The 20,456-nt window shown below is 45.1% G+C and overlaps 1 protein-coding gene across 5 annotated transcripts in view; it reads left to right on the top strand.

Moving 5' to 3' along the window:
- Nucleotides 1–20,456, top strand: part of LOC108550458 (glutamate receptor ionotropic, kainate 2) — a 106,913-nt gene that overhangs the window by 50,767 nt on the left and 35,690 nt on the right. For all 5 annotated transcript variants that reach the window (XM_017904199.1, XM_017904200.1, XM_017904198.1 and 2 more), the window contains one exon: nt 4,892–5,044. In XM_017904199.1, coding sequence (XP_017759688.1) covers nt 4,892–5,044 — 153 coding nt within the window. The remainder of the gene's footprint in view (nt 1–4,891; nt 5,045–20,456) is intronic.

Here is a 20,456-nt window from a genome sequence, read left to right as displayed (position 1 = left end):
ATTCTATTATCGGGAATTATTTTCGTCCACCGGTGTCTTTCAAACGATCCATCGATCGATGATTATTATTTTTTACCACGATTGAACGCAGATCGAGGGTGGAAAAGGGGGAACTGTAATTTCAAAGAATTTTGCAATTCTTTCTCCAACAGATATTTTTTTCGCTCCACTATCCTATTATTAGGAATTATTTTCGTCCACCGGTGTCTTTCAAACGATCCATCGATCGATGATTATTATTTTTTACCACGGTAGATTTTTCCATCCGCGATCTTTGCGTTTCCATCGTTACGTTGGGAATTTTCCATAGCTCGGTAGACACTCGTCGAGCATTTTCAACGCATTTTCCACACACTTGTGTACCACCGTTGCAATGTATGTGGAACGGAGAATGGCCAGCGAATCGGCGAGTCCAGGTTCAACTAGCTGGATCGGTCGATTTGCTTATTAATGGGCCGGGGTGATGGGCCGACCAATAAATATCGCGCGAGAATTAGCTACGTCCATGGAGAGCAATATTCTTTCGAGCAACTGCTAGCGCAGCATTCGGTAGCTAATTGGAGAACGGTTCATGTCGATTGCTTGAGAAATAGAGCGTGTCATTCGTTTGTTTCGTCCGAGTTAGGTATGGCTGGCTGGGAAATTGGGAGATTAATCTATAAGCAATTACCGGGTCGGAGCTACCATCTGTTCCTCCGTCGATCCGACTCTTAACGCGCAGGAAAATACGGGTTCGACTATTCCGATTAATCTCTGTGCATTCACCCTCGATGTTGTTGGAAACGATCAATGAAATTTTAAGCATATCCTCGACACCACCGCGACGATGAGTCTACCTCCTCATGAATTTTCATGTCAGGCCACGCGATGACGAGCTTGCACCATCGTGTAACTGAAATTACGCTGAACTCCCTTGAGTGCCGCGATTCATTATTAAAAGTCTATTCCATGGTTGTAGAATTTTGTAAGGCTCGACGACATGTAAAATGTCGTTGGAATATTACATCGAAAACTGAATTTAATATGAATCAATTTCGAATCTAACGCGACACCTGAAATATTGAGATGTGGGGGGAATTTGGTAATCGGTAGACATATTGTGGGAATTATTTTGTATTAAATCTTAGGTAGTGAGACTAGTTATTAGCGAGATTATATAATTGTTATAAAATAAAATGTACTCAGTTTTTCTAGGTTTTAAAGCTTTATTAAATTATCTCTTTCCCCGTGGTTTACACTGGTGCCAGATGAAGACTGATTTAGTTGTATGTGCGCGCACAACCAAAAACAAAGACAAGACAAAGTAACCATTTGCCGATGTATCTGTGTTTCGGCACCTCAAAGGAATGAAACACAGGCGAACCCTCTTTATCTCGCAATAATACAGTAAAATTTTTAAGTGCATTCCTAGACTCATTCTTTGTTGACAGTTGACACTCTGACATAGACATTCTTTTCATCCACGAACAAATATAATCTACTTTACAAAAGCTTCACTGAAGACTTTCATTCCCACAATATACGTATACATTTGTGGGGGGTACTCACTTTCATATTTTCTTGCGATATCCTCGGTATTGAGGTGACATGTCTTTGACAAGGTAACGGCTAGGAAGAACGAAAGGAAAAGGAAAGGTGCGTTTCGTCCTGAGGCTACTAGACTAGTGACCTGGTCAGTAAGACTACCTAGCTGGTTCGTGCCTTAACTAGGGAACACTATTGACAAGTCAGGAATTTATGTATGTAAATAGGTAGCGGAGGGTTCATCCAGAATTTGCGAAAAACCTCGAATCTCTTTGAATAGGCTTTAATCTTTTGCAGACGAGCGCCTCATATATGAGTTCAGTGGAAATCATCAGTTTGTCCATGCGTTCATGATAGGACAGAGGGACTCATAATGCGTCCCACGTAAACGCGTTACTATGGCCGAGAAACACATACTATGCGTGGCTGGAAAGGAGTCATCTGAGAAACTTGTAGGGCCGAATCCCCACCAACCCAACCAGTCTATCATGGCGGAAGTATATGCGTTCGCTGTTGCGACCCTAGGACCGTGGTTAACACGTTGAGTGTTACGTCAGTCCCTAGGGACTGACAGTAGACTTTTCGTTTGGACGGTGTGGATTCTAGGAACAGACAGCGAATTTTTCGTTTGATCATCATCGGTGCGTAAGACTGGCATTGTCAAGGGTTAAATTATCAATGACGATTAATATATTGTAAAAATTTAATTCCCTCTGCTAAAGTAAATCTTTACACTTCCGTGGCTTTTTTCGACTGATCGTTTCTTGGTGATCGCCTTTTTGCCTTTCTGGCATTCCCCACCCCATTATCTTCTGTTTATAATTTGTATATTTGTGCATTGGCTGTACCATTCTCACAGTCCAAACGACAAAGTGAAACAAAGTAATCTTATGCTCATATCCTTCGGTATACTTGAGCGCTCGGCATCAAGTGCTCGCTAGCTGCCGCCTGAGCGGAAATTATAGCAAAATCGGCGCCGCACTCAACGTGTTAAGTGGTGGACTGTTTTACATCCTTATTGCCACCGTCACCATGAACCAAAATCGCGTTTAAGTAGAAATGAGCGCTGGCAATTTTGAGTAACTATGATAAAATTTCGAAGCTCGATATTCATCAATATGTCAAATTTCAGATAATATAACTGTGTGCGAGGTACCTAAATCAAATAATTCTACGTGTTTCTTATCATACTACTTCGTATTCACTGCTCAGAAAAATATCGTCAACTTTGTAACACAAAATCTTTGAACTCCTATTCTTCTTTAACCCAAAATCGTCGAGTGCATAGAATTAATTATTTCGCACATATGCAACGTTAGCCTCGCAAACGTGTATAAAATTTATATCATTCTCCTCGGTCCTTCTCTCTTCTCTGTCTTCTCCACTCCATCTTCTACTACGACAATAACGAACATCCACCGAGCACGATCGAGAGATTGGTCGAGGTATAACCTCGTCTTAGCTTGGCAAGTTCGCCAAGGATCACGCGCTGATCTCGTTGCGAGATTTACCCCGGTATTTGCCGTAATCAAACACACGGCAGGCGCGTGTTTACGGATAGAATTAAAGCGGGGCAAGCAACAGTGGGAATCGGGTCGACTCGCGTTGAGTAGTAGCGGAAAATATGGTGAACACAAAGTTGATTCGATCCCGTAATCCTGGCGCGCTGTGAATCCTTTTGCGGCGCGAGGATCCATCGGGCAAACAACCCTTTCGACATTATCGCTCGTTGGAAAATAGCTATTCCTCTGACACAGGTATACGCGTGCTTATAATTTTGTTAGCACTAAATTTACGGAACCCGTCAATTTGACGAAAGGGTTGCTCCTATTATACGATGGTAGCAGATTTAGTTAACTTATACCAAGACTGTTAATATAATATATAATTGTTTTTAAATTAAACTAATAGTTAAAGAAAGAAGCACGTGGTTTCCTTTACCTGTCAATTTGACACGTGTCCTTAGAAATAGGTGTACAGATAGCGTCCGTAAACAAAGTATTAAGATAACTTGGCGGTGGATTTGTATGGGTATATATATAGTTATTTTAATTAAGTTATTTTAACAAAATCCACTGCCCAGTTATTTTAACAAAATTATAACAACGTGTATTTTTCTAAATTGTAAATTATATAAATATGTATATATTTGTAAAGCAAATCTCATTACGTCAGTGTTTCTTACGCGACTGACTATGGTAACTAGCATAAACGGTTGGCTCCTACAGAGAATATTCTAGAACAATAACAATAGTGACGGTAACTCTACACAGATGTTGTTTGTCAATCAGCCTAATTAAATATCGATTCCTATTATTCCGATATCATATTTACAGTTAGCTGTTCTAACACACGTGACACTCCATAACCCGGGGTTATTTTTGCGCAATAAAATTTCCGCGAAAAATCCGAGATGAGTGGAAATTTGAACGCGCGAAAATGAATTAATTGCAATTCGATCAGCGAGCCTTCGGGGTTGGAATATGTGACTCGCTTCGAAAATATGTTCGTTGAAATAATTAGACCCCGAGTTAAAATAGCTTTGTAGCCCGTTTCCGCGTTCGATACGTCGAAAACTCGAGCGCGTTAGTACCAGTAGCGTAAGTTGGACCATTGTCACCCTGAAAACAAGGTTAATTCGTATGAAAGAACAATCCCGCCTTGGATCGATCGCGCGTGATAATCGTCCAAACAAAGGTGCGATTTCGTTCGTCGAAATTCGATTATCGAATCGCGTTTTATCGCGATTCAATCGAACCGTGGCTAACAATGTTGCGGAGAATTTTGACGAAATGGCGAATTAATGGAACTCCGATCCGACTCGATGCTCGAGCGACAAACGGTGTTTCCATTTCACCAAAGGACCTCCGGGATGAATACGAAACGCGTCACCGGGTCGGCGTCGCGACGCTAATGTCACGCTCCCGCGTCTCTTTTCAACGCTTCTGACTGCCGTCTGGATTATTTTCGCGAGACGTGCAGTCTCGTTTATAAAGTTCTCTTTGAGAATACCGCGTGACCGAAATTAGCTCCTCCGAATCGACCAAAATCCATCCTCTCCTCGCTTCAATTACTCCCGAATCTTTCTCCGCAAAATCCCTCGGAAAGTTCAACTCGTTGAACACGAGTCCCCGGTCAAGTGTCCGCGAAAATGTCCGCCATGTACTCGTCGCGTCGCGCGTTTAATAATTTTCAAAAGCGACCCCGTTCCTTCAGACGAGCGGAAGTGATTTTAGCCGGTTGCATAATTCAGGCGATCTCGAGACGGTGGAAAAAGAAGGTTGATTCGCGGGAATATTTAACGCGGTGAGGGCGTCGCGACGCTCTCCGTATGACCAGACACTGAGGGAAGCCGTGCCTTTTTCAGGCGGAGCCGGCGCTCATGTATGACAGCGTGCAGGTGTTCGCCGAGGGATTAAGTAACCTGGAACGGTCGCACGCGCTCAGACCCGCGAACATCTCCTGCGAAATGGAACATCCCTGGGACGGAGGGTTGTCCCTCATCAACTACATCAACTCGGTGAGTTTGCACGCGTGTATGTTAACAGAGGAAAATAAAGCGGGGACACGGGACGATGTAATCCTTCCGCTATGCGTTTAACGTCGTTCGCTATGCTCCCAGGACCTGTCGCGGAATTATTCAACCCTTGCAACGTCGAGTCGTGGATCGCGGTCGTGGATCGTCGCGTGGTGTTTAATTTCAGGGGGCCACCATAAAATTTCCATTATTTTTTTGGGATATAGTGAGTTATCAAACAACGTAACAAAGAAAAAGAAAAGAAAATGACGCAAATTATTAGTATCTTCTATTCTAGAGCAATATAGAGTCGTGGATCGCGGTCATCGCGTGGCATTTAATTTCGACCCCGATTGCGATTAACACTTCGACTGCCACGCACCTTCTATATTTTACACTCAGGGAGCCATGATAAAATTTCCATTATTCTTAGTATATAATGAATTATCAAAGATGTCAAAAAAAGAAGAAAAATATGGTGCAAATTATTAACATCTATTCAAAGGCAGCATCGAGTCGTGGATCGCGGTCGTAGATCATCGCGCGACATTTAATTTCGACTCCGATTGCGATTAACACTTTGACTGTCGTACTGTTAGTGGTGAATGAAATTTAATAACAATAAGAACAATTATTTATTTAATTACAAAGATTATCAAACACAAATATTGGGTTGAAATATAATTATTTTATCACTATCATATGCTCACACGTCTTCTCTCTGTTAATACTCAATTGCAACTGACATATGCCAAATCACTCTCTTTTTTCTCTCTTCTTTCACACATTACATTAACATACACAATTCACACAACACCTCAATCATTACACTCATACTCATTTATCATAATAATCTGAATTCATTACATATTTCCATTCCATGCATACTTGTTCCACTCATTCCAATATATACATATTTAAAAATCTATGTAACCATTACCACACATACATCTTCTACATGGCACGCTCAGGGGGCCATGATAAAATTTCCACTATTCTTAGGATGTAATGAATTGTCAAGCAATATGGCAAAGAGAAAACAAGAATGATGCGAATTATTAATATCTTCTATTCAAAAGTAACATAGAGTCGTGGATCATTACTCAGCGTTTAATTTCGACTCGGATTGCGATTGACACTTTGATTGCCACGCACCTTCTATATGTCATTGGCATTTGCCCGATAGTTTTCGCATAACATCAACGTGGTGCCACCGGACGGCATAGCGTTAATTTAAGGTAACTAAAATAATTCCACACGGTGTTCTTAAGAGTATTTTCCGAGAAGGTGATATACAGAAATATTGGTCGCCCGGTTAAGGGGGCCACCGATATTGGAATTTAGCCATCTCGCTATTAAATTAATAGCGGTCCATAAGTGCTCCGACAGGAGGTAGGTCGGAACACGGAGTCCCTTGAATGCGTCTAGATTACGAACGAACCTGTGCTGCCTGGCCGTTAGAATTATCGAACGTTGCCCAAGGTGTAACGACGAGGTGCCCGTAATTCATTATTAATTATCCCGGCATCGCGTGCAGCGTTAATTCAATGTATTAGAGATAACGAGGTTGACAACGTGTAACGCTGTTCGAGCACGGCGCGTAATATCACGGTATCGATTGTCCGCTATTAACAAACGGACCTGTTTTATTTCGCGAGAGAATGAGCCGGCCACTCATTACGCGAGACTGGCAACGAGCAAAACCTGCGAATGGTTCGCGGTCGACGGGTCTGACAGACTGAAAACCGTTCGTTATTGTATGAAATTTATCCCAGGGCTGGTGTTTGTAGAATGTCCATTGAAATTCAGAGAAACGGGCTTTCAACGCGCCGACATGGCCGTGTATACACAAAGCGGCCGAATATCGGCGAACGTTCGCGACGATACGTGGGAATTTTAAAGACCGCAACGAGCCCGCTACCGATCGCGAAATCTATCGATATCTGCCGGCACCATGATGTCGGAACACGCGCCTGTGATTCGCGTGGCTCGCGGCACGAGGCTGAGCAAAATCAGTCGTCGAGCACGTTATTAGCAGCCTAATCGAGTTCGTCTATTAATCTATTAAACGCTCGTAATTAGTCGAGCAATCACGGCTACTCGATTTAACCGTTTCCGATTTTAACGAGCCTGTTCGTTATCGGGATCCGGCGAAAGTTTAAAAAGTTTCATTAAACGGCTCGAAACTGAATCGAAATTTCATAAATTCCGCTTCAACGAGAATTGTTCGATACGTATCGAGACGGTATTACTATAATACCGCGAATTCAATCGAATCGCGTTGTTTCACCCGGCAAACCTTCCACCCTCCCTTCGATTTCTCCCTTCGCAATTATCCCCGAGTACGATTACCCCCGGCAGCTGGCCCAATGTCTTTCGTGCTCGCTATTCGTCGCGAAATCGGTTAATATTTTGCCACCCACTGTCACGCAGACGTGACTTGTCCTCGATAATGGTTGTCGGTCGCTGTCACGTACGCGTGAGTTCGGTTCAGCGCGTCACAATGCTTCCACTGTGCTTCTGTTTCAACTGTCCTAACCGTCTTTTCTTCACATTCTTTGACACGTTCACGCCGGTGACTTACACCCGGGTTCCTCATCGGGTGGCGTGTACCGCTGGTGACTCACGCTCCCGTCTCCAAAAATCGGAACCGGCGTGAACGTGTTGACACGTTAAGTGCCCAACCCGTTTTAAGTGCTCCCAGGCCGTCGAAGTGTTCATAAAACTCGGAGATACTGTACCAATTGTTATAACAGGAATTCCCAAACGTTAGAGATCCAATCCAAAGATGGCGAAGAATTTAATACCAAAAGCAAGCACCTTTTGGCCCTTCTGGTCTGCGCCGGTCCCGAACGGAAAGTCTAGCGTCGGTCCCTGGTGACTGGCGTGTCACTTAACGTGTTAAGCAGATGCTTGTTCTGTTCTCCTGTTCATCTTAGTGCCTTTTTAAGTAATAACCATACCGTATATACCAGAGACAGCGTAAATATGATCGTCAGCGAGCAGTAAAACTCGCACGAAATTTGCCAGTGGTAGCGTAAAGACGATGCGAGAAGTGAGCGGTCGGCAAAGTGTCAAGATGATCGCACGAACCAGAGGAGCGAATAGAGACGCAGCTTCTCTCTCGACTTTCATTTTGCAAAATACGTCTCTGTCACTGCCGCGTTTCTATAAGCATTCCGCCCATTCAGTCAGACATTTTACGAATAACGCGTCCCCGCTAATGCGACGAAACATTAAATTCCATTTTGAGGAACGTTTCGTATCCGAATACTTCTCGAGATATACGGAATACCTGGCGTGCCAGTGCGCGTTAATCTTCAGGCCATTCAGTCACAGAAACATATCGTCCGAATCGAGATCACTCGATCCGTCGTTCCAACTTTTTCACCCGGGTCAAAGGCAAGTGCTAGCTAGAGGAATGTATCGAGCGAGAACTGTCGATACGTTGCGAATAGTATCTCACGCAGCACGATACTTTTCATTAACACGTTGACTACCATGGTACTCATCGGTGTTGAGTCACACAGCCTCTACGATGCTACAGAGTACTTCGGCAACAGATTTGAGCTGATTAAAGATTGGAACTAACTCTAAGTGACTCGACTGAATACTTCACACTGACTGGCCCACGCTCTAGTATCCTTATTTAAGCTCTAACACTCCCTCTTTTCATACGCAAGCTTTCTTCGTTGCTCACTCGTTTCCCACGGTGGGCTAAGTACTTCGGACGTATTCCTAGACTTTCGTTCATTGCTTGCACTCAACCCAGTCATAAATGTCTCATCCATACAATTTTTTCACGTGGTCATCCGTCCGTCCGCATGCACTCCAGATGACACCCTAAATGCCTAAGCTGAATCCGATGCCGTTCTTAACACTATGCCATCCGCAGGTCTAATTGGTATTCGTTTGCTTGGAGCTGATAGAACTGACTCATCGTTTGCGCATACCATTATAGTGGTGTCACCGGCATTTTCCCGATAGTTTTCGCCATATGATACCAACCTGGTGCCACCGGACAACATAGTGTTAATACTATTTCCTTTACTAGAGTCTTTCCCAACTCACAATAGCACACTGTAATCAACGTCAGCTACCAAGTACATAGATCATAGTTACCTTTATAACGAAATCGAATCCCAATTCATAACCCTTCGAAGCATCGCGGATTATCGCTTAATCACTTTCGGTGCAAATAAATTCACGGTTGCACGTGCCAGAACAGTGCAAATCACTTGGGGGCACGAATAATATCACTGGCTTCACTATCACTTTCCATTTTATAGCCTGGGATCAATACTGATAACTTTACACGATGAAGTGCAAGCAGAAACTGTGCCTGGTAAAGAATTTCATTAACAGTTGACGTGATTGTTGACGTCATTTTTCTTTCCGCAACAATCGCCTGACGACGTGTGTAACACGTCGCTGGTGTTCCGGTAACGGAAGCATCTCGACGTGTGTGGCACGTCTTTCCACCACTTGCGCTACGATTTAACTTTCGATTGTCGTGCCGCGCTCTATAATATAACATGCGGCAATATAACAAAGCATCTGGGAGCTAACTGATAGCCGACGTGACGGACACGTCGCTTTTGTTTCTGCGACAAATGCCCATCGACGTGGTATACACGTCGCTGACGGCTTTGGAACAAAAGCATCTCGACGTGCGTGGCACGTCTTTATAGCGCAAGTGGTTAAGGACAAGATCCTGTTAACAGGATGACGATCGCGTGTTCGCGACTACGCGAGGAATTCGTAACGATTTTAAACGCGTTCGTGGTGCACGGTTTTAACGACTGTAACGAGCTAGAACATTCATACACGAGGCTTTTTTTCCGCCGTTTGAAAAGCGTCGTACGATAACGCCCGAGCCATAAAACTACTTGGCTCCGCTCCAAACGCGTTTATCGCGGGATTAGCTATTCCGCGTTGTTTGTCCGTACACTTTTCCGACCATCTTTCGACCAAATTTTGGCACGCGCCTACCGCCCCTGTTTATCCCCCGTTGGCACCGCTCTCGCGGCTGCTTTCTTTTCTCGATTTAGAAATGCGTACCTACTTTTGCCGTTGCCGAATCGGGGAAAATTGGTCGTTAGGACTCGGTTACGAAACGCGCGGACTAATACAGTCGTACGGAAACTTACTTCCGAACTGTACTTCGATGCACCCTGCTATCTACCCCGATGACTTTACACGAAAGTCGCGTTAAAGTTTCCCGAGGCTGCTCGAAGGAACGGCTTCGACGTTGACTTAAATTCGCATAACGGGTCGAACGAGGGACTCTCCTCGTGGAAAATGTCGGCCGAAGCGAAACGAAATGGCCGACGAATTCATTGGTGATTCTTCACAACGTCCTGCGGATCAGATGATTCATAATGCCCGGGAAAAGAGTCCAATCGATGATTTACTTGACCACGATAGTATTTCATCCGTGTTTTATCGCCTTGTATCGAGAATCGCCATTAATTTCCACGCGTGCTTCCGTTATTCTCTCAATCTCACCCCCGAACAACCCCCATCGGCTGCCTCCTCGTTCGTTTCCTTTCCTCCTGACGCCACTCGATTATCACCCTTCCGGCGACTCGATTATCACGCGTCTAATCTCCTGCACGTGACATAAGTGCGCACCCACGCGAACGCCATTCCGAACTGTTGGCCCATAAATCAAAACTATTTCGCGGTAAATCGAACAACAGACTGCTTATCGGCCGAATGTCGATACGTCGCGCCTTCATGACCGGCTGGAAATTCTATACACCGTATAGTATCGAACAATATGTAGAGAAACGTGTGTAACGAGCGTTATAAATTCAATTCCTCCCGCTCTTTTCTTCGACCCTGTCACGAGAGTGCTTCCTCTTCGCCGGACTATCCTTCGCACGGACGTGAAAATTCCCGGAGAAATTCGAACGCCCCGTATTCTCACTCGGGGGTTAAAATTCCTCGAGAGGTTTCCTTTGTTTCGCGGACGCGAGTTTACCGTGCTCGACGACCCCGTTCCGCTTTCTTCGCGACGCTGTTGTTTCCCAGTAACATTTTACGACGACTATACTCGTTCGACGACTATCCACGACCATCCTCCCGCTATCTTAAACGCGAGATTTCCGTTTATTTCGGTCGCGGAGCACGACCCGGCCCGCCGTGACTGAAAAATGGCGCGCGCCACGCTTCCGGCGAGGCGAGTGCGCGAGGCACGCGCGTACAGGAGATCGCACGCGGCCAATATACGAGGCGTGGTGGGAAAATTCGCGCGAACGCTGGTCTTTTATTATGAACCGGGCCAACCTGTCCTGCTCGTCGCTTCGAGCGTTCGTTTACCGAAATTGCTTTCCGCGCGCTGCATCGTCTGCGGCTCGTTTTCATTTCGAACGCCTTCCCGTCGCCGCGGTATTTATTCCACGCGCGGAAATACATTTCTCAAAGCGTCTGAAAGCGCGCAGCGTACTCGCGTGCTCCGGTCGCAAACGAAGGGTAAAAGCGAAAATTCCCCAGGCAAGCGAACGTTTCAATTTATTTGCCCAATTTTTCGCGCACGCTTTTTTTCCCCCGTCTTCAAAGGAACGCGGAAATATTTCGTGAAAAAATGAAGACGCGGCGCGAGAAAACGTTATCGCGGCGCAAACTACAGCGAAACCTTATTGAGAACATTATTCACGAGCGGAAACTCGTAAAGGGGTTGAGGAGGAAATTGCACGACTCGATGGTGCACGAGGAGGGTGTTAGTCGTGGACACAAAGGAGGGTATTAAGAGTAGCGGTATTAAGTAAACGATTTCGCGTCGCGATGGCCGCCACGGGCGAATCGTCGCGCGAGAATGACCCGTCAAAGGAAAAATTTGCGACGGGGTAGACACTCGGGGGTTCCCGGAGTTAGTAATCGGACTATCCACCGTTAAAACTCTACGGGCAGCTCTTTTATCATCGCCGACCTGTCTCCGCTTTCCCCGTTATCTTCGCCAAAAACCATCATCGACCCTGCGACGCGCGATGTTTTCGACGAACGCCTGTCGAAATTGCTGCCTGTTACACCCTTTTGTGTCGTATCTCACGCCCACGCGTATTTCTTCCTCTGTATCCGCGATTGCTGCTCTTTTTCCGTATTCCTCTCGTTCCTCTATTGTCCCTCCATTTTGCATCTTTTTCCATTTTCCTTTTTGACCACGCGTAACGTTGCCCGGGATTCTCGGCCAGTTTCTCTGGTTTATTACACCTGCGAGCGTATTTGACGATATAACCGATCCTCGTGCTCGCATCCCGCTAGCAATTACGGTTTTTCCAGCTCCAGCAAAGTTTCCCGAACCGGATCGGTTCGATGCAGTTGCAATCCCGCTGCAGAGAGTATCTCTGATTTCCTTCGTTTCTTGTTCCGTTGTTAATTCGAGTTAACAACCAGTCGAGACAACCAGATTTACGTTCTAATTCTCGGCGGAGAATAATCTCGCCGGGTGAACGTCAGCAAGCGCGGGGAAAGCATAAAGTAGGAAAAACGATCTTCCGTCGTGGAATACGAAAACGCTCATCGTTGCTGTGCAAATGCATCCGACAAACAGCTTATCGATATCGAAGCGACTCTTTCGTTCGCGATTCTCCAGCACCACGACGAACCCTTCGGATCTTCTCTAATCGCGAAACGTCGCTGTAAATTCTGGCCTAGAAACCCGATAACCATTACCGGCGAACGGCCTAGGCCGCTATCTTCGCAAAATCCTTTCGATATTCCGGAGCTACGTTCGAAATACCGGAGAGGCCATCGCGCTGCGCGAATATACCTTTGACGAGCCGAAGACCTCCGCCATAATCGTCCAGGTCGGCTCCCCCCAGTCGAACCGATCGAAACACCTGACAAAGACACGCGCAGGATACACCAATCCCCTGTCCAACAACCCAGTCCACCGACCCTGTCCACCGACCCTGTTCTCCGACTCTGTTCACCGACCCGTTCACCGACCCTGTCCACCGACCGTGTACCGGATACTGGACGTTTCCTCGCCGATGTAACGGAATTGAATATCTCGAGCGAAGTAACGCGGTCGATGCTCGTCGATAGGCCCCACGCACGCCTTGGCATACTTCCAAATGCCGGCTAAATGCGCACCGGCTGTCATTAGCATTGCAAAGCGCGCGAACTCTCAGAATGGATCACGGATAACGCGACTACGAGGCGAGTAATGACCCGTTGGGACACAATTCCCGACTGTCCCACGAATTTCTATGAATCTTCATGAATTTTTATTACCCGTAACGCGCACGGTTCGACGAGAAGGACGAACATCGTCGTCCATGATACCGTTTCGCGTAAATTCATCCTCGGATGCCGGTGTTCATCGGCACTCTTTCTTCGTTGAATAAGCATATTTCCCCGAGCACACCCCGCTCACCCCTCGAGAAACGATACTCCAGGTTGATGAAGCATTCTCTGCCGATCCACGGGGTGGAATCGGGGCTCCTTGGAGTGGCAAGCGGAGAGCCAGACCTCTGGATTGTCGACGGTGTAACTAAGTTAGTTTCTGCTCCCTAATGGGGCATTTCGGCGCGATCCTAAATCCTGGTCCGCGATATTATGGTCCTCCCGGCGTGGCTTAATTGAACCGAACGAGAAATAATTGCCACGAACGACCGACGACCACGCGGCAGTGGATACAACCGTCTGTCCCTCGGATTCGCCGCCAGTGTTTCACTTCCATCCCTGCGTGAACGTTTCTCGAAACGAAAGAGCAGAGGGAAGAGTGGGAAAAATGGGACGAAGGGGGGTAAAGTAAAATGAAGGCGCGAGAATGTTGGTGGCAGGGAAATTAATTTATCGCGAACGTCCGTTCGAATTAGCTTCCATTTAGGGAACAGCCGACACGGTCGTCGCGCAATCGACGTCGAACAACACGTTTAGGCGCGCAAATAAACGCAGGAGCTCGCAGTTCCGATGGTTAACGTTGCCAGTCTGCCCGTAATTAACGACTTAATTGCGATCGTTCGCTTGGAGGGAGCTGGCATGAAACGTGGTTATACGCGTGTAAACGGGACATCGTCCAGGCCGGGTCGGGCTGAAAAACGCGCGGGGTCTGAACAACGCGTCCCGTCAACTCCGTCGCGACGTTACGTTCACGGAGAACACGGGGGAATGCTGCCGAGCAACAAGGAGTACTCCCGTTAATTACGTACCCGCGTGTAAACCCTGCGACTGCACGACTTCGTTGGTCCTAATTGTTCGTCTAAAGTCGTGGAATACTTAGGAATTTGCCTCCAGTTGCTCCAGCGAGTTGGAACGTGCGACGTTGATTGAATTCTCGAGAAGAATTGTTGATTCTTAGCTCGAGATTAACACTGGGTCTGCTTCCTGTAACGCGTAGCTAAATACGCTTATCGACAGAAGTTGAGGAAGTTGAAAAGTAATGACTCGCGAATTTTTTAATATTCCTCGTTTTCTGGGATAAGTTTAAATTAAAAGTCTTTGTTTAAATAATGTTTATTCGCGTATAAGACGTTCTCTTCGTCTTAATAACTCGCGAATTTTTTAATGTAATTCCTCTTTTGAGGTAAATAATTTAAATTAAAAGTCTTTATTCAAATAATGTTTATTCGTGTGTAAGACTTCATCGTACTAACTCGCGACGTTCTCTTCGTCCTAATAACTCGCGAATTTTTTAATATAATTCCTCTTTTGAGATAAATAATTTAAATTAAAAGTCTTTATTTAAATAATGTTTAATCGTATGTAAGACTTCATCATACTAACTCGCGAATTTTTTAGTATAATTCCTCTTTTGAGGTAAATAATTTAAATTAAAAGTTTTAATTTAAATTAACCTTTATTCGTGTATAAGACATTCTCTTCATCCTAATAACTGGAGAATTTTTTAATATTCTTGATTTTCCCAGGGAAACAGATTGAAATTAAAAGCTTTTACTTAAATTACGTTTATTCGCGTATAGAACGCTCTTTTCATACTAATGACTCGGGAATTTTTTAATATCCTTCATTTTCTGAGGTGAACAGTTTTAAAAATTAAGAAGTTTTATTTAAATAACGTTTATCGGCGTATAAAACGTTATTGCTCCATTCTGTTTTCAATTTTAATACACGTATCTCGAAACACAAAGGGTGTGTATAAATTCGCAAATTCATATGCTAATGATGTGAATATTTCTAGGTAATATGAGAACTGAGCCAAATTATATAAAGCTTTTAAATCATGTACAGTGAGGTATAATGGAATATAGTGTGCGAAAGGGGAAAGTTTAGAACCGCTGCTATGCAAAAATAGTAAAAATAAAAGTAGTATGACGATAAATTGATATAATCACTTTCCTGTGAGAATAAAAGTCGACGTTAATTTTGCCAAAAGCAGCTGCATGCTTCCAATAATTATAATAAAAATATATATGTAGAAATGTTGGGTAGGCAACAGAATAAGCGAAGAATAAGTGATGTTAATATAAAAATGATTTAGTCTAAACTAAAATTTATTCTAAGCGCTAATCTTCGGCTAACTTTCACTCATTATCTCTCAAAAAATTGTATGACTGACTCTAAAACATACTCTGACACACTCTGACTCTTCCGCGCTCTTTACGTAAAGCTGTCAGGCCTGCCAAATATATTTTTGGCGCCGAGTGGTGTACGTAAAATTCCAAAATCCCCAAATGGGGATCGTGGCAGCTAATGGGTTAAACTCTTACTTAACTCTTTCGGTACGGAGGAGCTGGCCGCGATTATACATTCGTGATACGAGGAAGTTTTCCACAAGAGTGGTGGCACGGGAAGCCGCGAAATCGTGTTTTGCGGTATTCATAGAAATTTCGAGCGTGATTGACACTAAATTTTTCATTCGGATCGCGACAGTCATAGGTGACGTTTCGCGGATGCCGCCAATAAGCGACGGTAGTACCCAGAGAATATTTCATGGTCACCGTCAATGGGGGCAGTAGTACCGAAAGGGTTAAACCTTGCACTCTGTCCTCTTTCATACCCACGCTCTCTTTCTCAATCGGTCGGTCACGTATCCTAAACATTCAGACGCATTCCTAGGCTTTCACTCTTCGCTTGCATTCGACTCTGTCACAAACATCCCTTACATTCGATCCTCTTGCACGTGGTCACTTTCGTTCCAAGCCCAAACACTCTTGACATTCTTTCAAGCCCATTCTTATTCCTTTCCTACATATATAAAATCAGTTATCCTGCCTCGCCTAGTGGTTCCAGTGTAAAAATAATTTCCCGTCTGATCACGGACATGCCTACTCCACTTGGAATTAATCCGCCTCAGGCATTCAGGCAATCTAATCGCTCGGGTCCTTTTATACCCACGTTGCTCCACGCAGTCACTGTTACTCTACTAATTTATCGCGTTTCTACCCCTAAGCGAACAACTATGCAATCTACAAACAGCCTCGCGTTACATATTCCACAGATTCGCAACTCGTTCCAGGCACAATAACAATTTCTGCCATGAGCTACACACCCCGATAGCAACCTTCAATAGAACTACCGACGTTACAATTTTCATCATTGTCGAAACCAGCGCAGCATTCGTGCTGCAATCCAGTTAGAATGAAGCACAAAGCACGCGTGCAACCTCCCTGTAAATACTCCTCGCGTTACCTTGTTCACCGACCCTCTCATCAGAGCTAGCCTGGCAAAGAACGCGACGCGTGACGGATCGCGGAGCATCCATACGACGATGAAATTATAAGACGGCGCCAAAATTGACGGTTTGCTGATTAAACGCTTCACGCGGATATATTCCTGCCTCTTTACGGGAGCTCGTTGAAAATGAAAGGGATAAAACGAAGCTCGACAAATTGCCGGAACCACTGTTAAATGGTGCTTAAAAGGTAGGGATCGCCAGGCTAGTGAAACGTTCATTAATAAACCCGAGACAAATCCAGGAATAAAATGAAAACGTGAAACTAAAATGGCCAATGTTTGGAAATAGGAGAATAAGATACAATCGTTAAACAACACATTGCAGGGTGAAACAGTGATAAACTAAAGCGCAAATGTCGCGCGAGGGAAACTCTGAGGAAAAAGAAACAAATTCTCGTCCACGATTTTTCGTTTTACATTTTATTTTATTTTTCCCCCATTTTTTGTTTTTATTTTTTATTTATTTTTTTGTTTTTTTCGTTGCATTACAAGCCGTCTGCTATGTAACGTGACTGAAAGTTTACTGCGACGGGCCACAGGAACCCGGACGAATTTAAATCACGTTGCCAAGCAACGTATGTTGCATGCTCGTGACGTACGATCGTGTTGGCGAAGAGGATAAAATAAGAAAGATAAGCGGGTAAAACAGAAGAGTCTGCTCGGTTTTGCACGGCGAAATCGACATTTTCGCTGTAGAAATTTGGTAAATGGAAGTGTCTGAAACGGAATACTTAAAGCCAGTCCGTAATCATTCTCCGCCGCGAGTCTGGCTTTTGTGAAAATTTCCCCCACGCTCGGCAACATTGATGGAATCGCTCGTAGATATTAAATTATTCCCCGGGACCACGAAGCTTGAATAGAAAATTCACGGCTGTGCCTTCGACAGGAAGCCACCGCCAGAGGTTTTCACGATCGCAGTTAAGAGCGACAAAAGGTACTCGAAGATCTAAAAATAATAGAAATGGAATTACCACGCGAGGCTGCGCCGGGGTAATCCGGCTGGCGCGGTCTAGTTATGGCGCTTTTAATCCGGCGCTTATACCGGCAGAACTTAACGAGCATTCTTGGCCGAAACGCCAGAAGTTATCCGTCGTTGGGGCGCAACTTAGATCCAACTTGCACGCTTTAAACTGGAACAGAGACCGTCCATTAATTTACGGACGCGGCGCGTTGTCTCGGCCGCTGTTTCGTGCCACAAACTCGCTCCCGGCTTCCGCGATTTAAGGCCTTGCTTCTCCTAGAAAACTTATCATTCCCGTTCCTTCCTTTCGCACTTATTCATCCGTCGCGTGGCCACTATTTTTCTCCTTATTTTTCTTCCCCTTTTCTCTTTTCCCCCCTCCCTTCGTCCATCTGGAAGGGAGGAAGATGACACCGTCTTCCGTCCTTCTTCTCCCTTTTCCCCGCATTTTTCTTTGACAGTGGTTGGATATACAAACGGCGAATAGCGAGGCCCCCCGATATTATCGGGAAATTCGTCCTCGTGCGCGAGATTTGTTTCGACTTAATTAGCGACGGTGCATTGTGGGGCGCGTGATACGCCCGGAATTATTATTAATCGACAAATGGAGCACAGGGGGATTCGCTAATCTCTGCGTCTCGAAATTGAAACGTCGAAATAGCTGCATACGATTACGCTTCTGTGTGCGAGTCGTCCGACGAGCACCTCCGCTCCCTGGGGACCGGTAATCGTGCCCAACGAACGAATATTCGGGTTAGCGAGCTCGCGGACCGAAATTGGATCTATGGAAAGCTCCGGGAAGACGAAATGCAAGAATGGAGATAAAACAGCAGTGCCAACGATGTACCGATTCGCAGATGTTAATCGCGCACCTTGCTGGGTTTGATTTTCTTCTGCCTGGAAAACCCAGGGTTCCTCAACTTCTTTCTGGATGTTGGGGTTCCCTGTGTGATTCTTGTTGCGACCCGAATTTCGCGGAGTTGTAAAGCTCGTCAGGCGGGTGCGACTATGTTGCAGGGATGCAACCGACTGACTAAATTAATCGGTTAGGGTCGAAGTAAAGCATTCTGATGTGCGACTGAGCCTTGGCGCTGAATTTATTGTCGTGCGTTTGTCTTGACTGCTTTAGATTTAAGGTAGGATTCCTTGGTCGTGATGCTTGTCTTGTCTTCCTGGCATTTTGAGGAGGAGTTTGTTTGCGACTCCTGTCTCGCTGGTTTTATAAATTTGTATGTATTCTGAATTTTTAGTGTGAAATGTCAGTGACGAGAGTATGTCTTCCTATTAGTTGTGTTATCCTACTGTATCATCCTATTGGGGATGTGTGTCCTCCTATTGATTGCGAATAATACTGGAAGTGTGGTGGATTTTTAAGTAAATTAGGTCCTTATGCCCATAGTCGCAAGGGTGATTTATTGACGCTTGCTAGAGTTTATCCAAGTGAATAGGTGACTAGGTGACAACTATGATTGTCCGTGAGTCAAGGGATGCTAGCAATGACATAAACCATAACTTAACTTATGACGTTCTAGAGTCGCAACAACCCTGTTCTCCCATTTCTTCGTATTCTTTTCTAATTTGATAGTTTGAATTTACGAAATGAGAAATTAATCGTAGGAAATAAACGCGTTAGACTCCCAAGGCGTGTTAGCTTCCATTGAAAAGTCCTGATCTAATTAATTAGCCAGAAACTTTCGTCGAAGTCGTTCCTCGAGGAACAAAACGCGCAAATAAAAGTTATGATTTAAGATTTCCTCCGAAAATTTTATCGACCATTCCAAAGGAAACTAGGTTCCCTGTATTCTCCATCTTTCTCCCATACGTTGCCCGCGGTTTCGGTTTGTCAGGGTTACCCGAGCATAACGAGGTATATCAGCAACGAATAAACGTCAGCTGCAGACGCAGTGAAACTTTTCCTACACCTACGGCCGTACACGTCTCGGGAAAGCATTTACGACCCGGCGAGCAAAGTTCTTGCTCTCGGGTCTTTGACGAATCTTGGTCCATCGTCCGTGAGTAACCACGTTACTCGGTATACGAAATAAAGGGAGAACGGAAGAGTGTGCGGCAGTTACTGCGATAAAACGGAACGTCGTGTATAAGACGAGATTATTTTGCTCGTCTCGCCGGGCAGGGGAAAAAATTCGATATCGCGGTAAATTCCCCGTATCCGATAGAATGGAATCGTTCTCGGCTCGTTTCCTTCTTTCCTTTCGACGCTGCTGGTCCTTTCACCGTGGAAAGGACTCCATAAAAATCAAAATCTAATAACGCTCGTTGCCGAGGTAACAGCCCGGGAGAAAGTTGACGGTAATCCCGTGGAAATTCCACGAAATTACTGCCCTCGAGAGACGAATCTCGCGGATGTGTCTCCTTCTTCCGCCGCTTTATTTAATCGATTCCACTCGTTCCGCGATATTAAGATGTTCCAACCACCCCTTTCCTGCGCCTCAAACTACTCGTCCGCTTATTCCGCGGCGAGGATGGGAGATCTATCTCGTTTAAGCAAGTGCTCGCGTACAGTGAATGAGCGAATCATCATCGAGCTTCTATTTTTCTCGCGAGAACACCGTCCCGAGATACTTTCCGTTTCGCGTTATCTCCGGCCGTTTTAGCGGGAATTAAATCGGATCTGTTAAACCTCCCACCAGCGCCTGCTCGCTCCCCGGAGCAATGACGAGGTAAGAAGGAACGGGATTATGGATAAATAAATCAACGCGGAAATTCTGTAGAATCGCAGTTTCTACGCGAATATACATAAGGAGACGAACAAATAGTGTGGGAAACGTGAATAAAAGTGAACGAATT

The sequence above is a fragment of the Eufriesea mexicana genome, unplaced genomic scaffold, assembly GCF_001483705.2.
Source record: "Eufriesea mexicana isolate 0111107269 unplaced genomic scaffold, ASM148370v2 scaffold2837, whole genome shotgun sequence".
NCBI classification, from domain to species: domain Eukaryota; kingdom Metazoa; phylum Arthropoda; class Insecta; order Hymenoptera; family Apidae; genus Eufriesea; species Eufriesea mexicana.
The sequence above is the reverse complement of the archived record's forward strand: the minus strand, read 5'-3'. Positions and strand labels throughout refer to the sequence as shown.